This window comes from Arachis duranensis, chromosome 1 (assembly GCF_000817695.3).
Source record: "Arachis duranensis cultivar V14167 chromosome 1, aradu.V14167.gnm2.J7QH, whole genome shotgun sequence".
NCBI lineage: Eukaryota > Viridiplantae > Streptophyta > Magnoliopsida > Fabales > Fabaceae > Arachis > Arachis duranensis.
This window is the reverse complement of record NC_029772.3, coordinates 90,463,048-90,466,920: the sequence shown is the minus strand read 5'-3', so window position 1 is coordinate 90,466,920 and position 3,873 is coordinate 90,463,048. Positions and strand designations below refer to the sequence as shown.

Here is a 3,873-nt window from a genome sequence, read left to right as displayed (position 1 = left end):
CCCCCCCAAAAAAAAAAAACGGAGTCTACTCCCTTAGGAGTTAGGATTGAAAATTTGGAATCGGACAAGTTAAGACGGCTGCCACAAAGAAAAGAGCGTGTCATGTTGACAGCTAAGCTTTACTTCCACCCGACAGTAATTTATTTATCGACTTATCATAATATTCTTTGATGCGAAAGTTTCCCCATAAAGGAATTTACTAATTCAAACAAACCAACTATACCAGATAAGGAAAAAACTAATATGTAATACTACCACAGAAGAGTCATATATATACTCATATGATTATAAAATTACAATCAGCTTTGACTGTGTCAATAAGCACGAAATAAGCTTGTGACTTAGGAGACAAGCGAGGAAGTACCAATCAAACCTTTGACCATGCTGGATATCTCAAAAGGAAAAGTTTATATAATGAGCAACTTTATTAAATTTTAGTCTCCATGTAACCAATAAAAATAAAAAATAAATAATTTTATATTATTAGATAAAATTTATATTATTAAAAATATTATTGATAATTATTTAATAATTATAAATTATAAAAGTTGTTAACCCTGCCACTCTTTACCTCAAAAAAGATACAAAGTTGTCAACACGTAGCCATCAGGCTAATAACACGGTTACACAGTGATTAATTTCGTCACGAAATTAAACTGTGTTGTAGCATAACACTACTTTCCTAACAAGTTTCTTAGCTTAATAATCTCCATTATAAAAAAATCAAATTATCAAACTCCCCTAACTTGCCATTCCTATAAATTAATCTTCCAGGCACCATCTTAATCAATTTCTACCTACCACAACCACAACATAGATGAGTAAAATGAGCGAACAGAAGCAGAAGAAGCAGCAGTCTTTGTTAAGCCGCCTTAAGAGGGCGGTGCAGAAGGTGAGGTTTCTGCTAAGATCCACCATAATCAGCCGCACATGGCATGCCGCATCCCTCATCCGCCGCGCTTCTTCACTAGGCAAAAGGCATCTTAGCTTCAATGATCCACCTGGACTGAAGATTTGTTCTTCGGATAATGAAACGGATTCGGAAGCTTCGGCTTCGCGTGGGCCTGGGCCTGGGCTTCAGAGGACTATAAGCTATCCATCCACGGATGAAGATGATATTGATAGAAGAGCAGAGATGTTCATTGCTAATTTCAGAAAGCAACTTCGTATGGAGAGGCAAATCTCCTTGCAGCTACGTTACCACAGAGAGCACAGCTTTGAGTTGATATCTCCATGATTCATGAGTTTAACTTTTTGGGATTCCTCAGATTCAGGAGTATATAGATGCATGCTTGTTAATGGAGGATCTTGTGCGTTTTTTTCTTTGGGAAAAGGATCTCTGTTATCATGTGTGCTATTTCATTCATTGTTTTTTTTGGTCAATATTCATTGTTTTATTTAATTTTTTTCCCCTTAAGGCTATGCAATTTGCATTTTCCCTAAAAGGATGTGTATACAAAAAGATTTGTTTATTCATGTGAAATATTTTTGTATTTTATTTTCTTGTGGCAATTGGATCTTTTATTGACTAAATTGATCTTCACAAAAAAATAACCTACCTTGTTGCTTCCATTTTCTTGCAAAATACTCTTCATCTCCCTTTGCTTAATGGAGCATTAACTTGGTTTGAACTTTGAAATACAACAATCCTTTGCCCTGGGCCTTGAGTAATGCTAGAGTAACCATAAATCACAAACAATAAATAAAAGTATATACTTAAACCAACTCAGGTTGGTCGAGTGGTTAGCTCACTCGTTCGCTTAAGCAAGTGTCGGAGATTCAAATCATGCCTTGTGCATGCAGCAACTCATTGACCAGCGATAAATCCTTAAATAGAGCTTAGATTCCCCTTGACCTGTCGGGTTGGGGATACCGTGGGAAAAAAAAAGTATATACTTAATTATATATTTCAATTATAGGAAAGTATAAATAACTTTTTTTAATTAATTAATACAATTAATTTTCTTTTTATAAATATCTTCTTTGATTTAGTTACACCAAAAATTATTTCAAATTTTATGACAATCAAATCGCAAAAATTTCACCTTCATTATTAGTTTATTGCATTAACAATTATAATTTTTATTTCAAATGAAAGTCTTAAATTCGTATGTCATTAATCTTAATTCTTAAAAAATATTTTTAAATTACCACAACAACACATTTTATAAAAAAAGGTAAAATATATTTTTTGTTTCTAAGGTTTGATAAAAGTTTAAAAAATACTTCTAAATTTTATTTTATTCCAAAAATTTTTGATTTGCATCAAATATACTCCTGATGGCTAATTTTCAAAAAATTTAAAACTAATTCAACAAAAATTTCATAAGAACAACTTTTAACACAAGTAAATCAAGCATAATTTTCATGCATTATTGTTAGATTGGCCTTAATTTTTTTGAAAATTTAGCTGTCGATGGTATATTTGATGCAAATCGAAAACTTTAGGAACAAAATTGAAACAAAATAAAACTTAGAGATATTTTTAAAACTTTTGTCAAATTTCAGAGACAAAAAATATACTTTACCCTATAAAAAAAAGAGATATTCTCCACATCCAATCAATTTAAGCATCTAAGTTTATCCAATTAATTTTAGGTCACGCGCTCTTCCCGCTTTCTTCTTCTCTCACACTTCTTCTTCTTCTTCACGTTCCTCCTTCTCCTCATTCTCCTCTTTTTTTTTTCGCGTTCCTTCTTTTTCATGTGTTTTCTCTTTATCGTCATTCTTTTGTTGATGTTGCTATATTTTTTTTCTTTTTGTCTTTCTCTTCCTGGTGAAGAAGCAGTAGAAGATGACGAGAAAGAGTTTTTGAATTACGCAGAACAGAAATGAACCGAAATTATATTAAAAAATGAACTGAAATTATATTTAAAATGAATTGAATATAATTTTGGTTCATTTCCAAGTGAATTATTTTGTTACGATTCTTTTTGTTTTACTATTTTGAGAGGAATAAAACTAAAAAAAAAGAAAAAAAATTCCTCAAACTTCTCATGTTCTTCTTTGCTTGTCTTCTTCATCTAATCAACTAAATAAGAAGAAACGCATAATGCTGCAAAATCACTTGATGGATTTGGATGTGTTTTTGTTCATGATTCAATTTTGTTTTTCTTCTTTCCGCACGCAGATTCTTCTTCTTCTCCTCTTTTGTTATCGTCATCACAAATAATACCAATGTTTTGCTAACATCTTTATTGGTTATGATTTTCTCTGATACATCATTAAATAATTTCATATTATTTTTTAGTTTATTTTGGTTCATTTGTGAATTAATTTCAGTTCATTTGTGTGTTAATTTCAGTTCACTTGTAAATACAAAATTTGGTCAATACTTATCAATAATATCAAGTGAACCGAAATTAACACACAAAATAAATAAATCAAAATAAATTAAAAAATGATATGAAATTATTTAATGAAGACAGTAGAAAAAATCAGAACTAATAAAGATATTTGCAAAATGTTAGTGTTATTAGTGATGACGATAAAGAAGGAGAAGGAGGAGGAAGAGAAGAAAGAGGAGGAGAAGAAGAAAAATTTACGTGTGCAAATTTAGAAGAAGAAGAAGAAAAAGAAGAAGAAAAAATATGCATGTGTTTCGTTGGAAGAAGGAGAAGAAGAAGCCCGAATTTAAAAGAATAGGAGGAGGAGGAGGAGGAATACTTAGATGTATAACAATTTTGACAAAAAAAATTCAAGAATCTCAAACTCGTTAGTGTCAATTTATTGAAAATAAAAAACGAACATAAAAAAATTGTTGGTTTATGACCTACAAAATTAAAAAATAAATAATAAATAACAAATCAATTTCAATTTGTGAATTATAGATGTTATATATTTAAAGTCATTGATATATAGAAAATATATTAT

General features: G+C 30.4%; 1 protein-coding gene across 1 annotated transcript; it reads left to right on the top strand.

The window, feature by feature from the left end:
* The first annotated feature begins 737 nt into the window (after nt 1-737).
* On the top strand, nt 738-1,498 carry LOC107461212 (uncharacterized). Its single transcript, XM_016079693.3, has one exon. It carries the CDS (start codon nt 818-820, stop codon nt 1,235-1,237), a length of 420 nt encoding a protein of 139 aa, XP_015935179.1. The 5' UTR covers nt 738-817; the 3' UTR covers nt 1,238-1,498.
* Nucleotides 1,499-3,873: the final 2,375 nt, after the last annotated feature.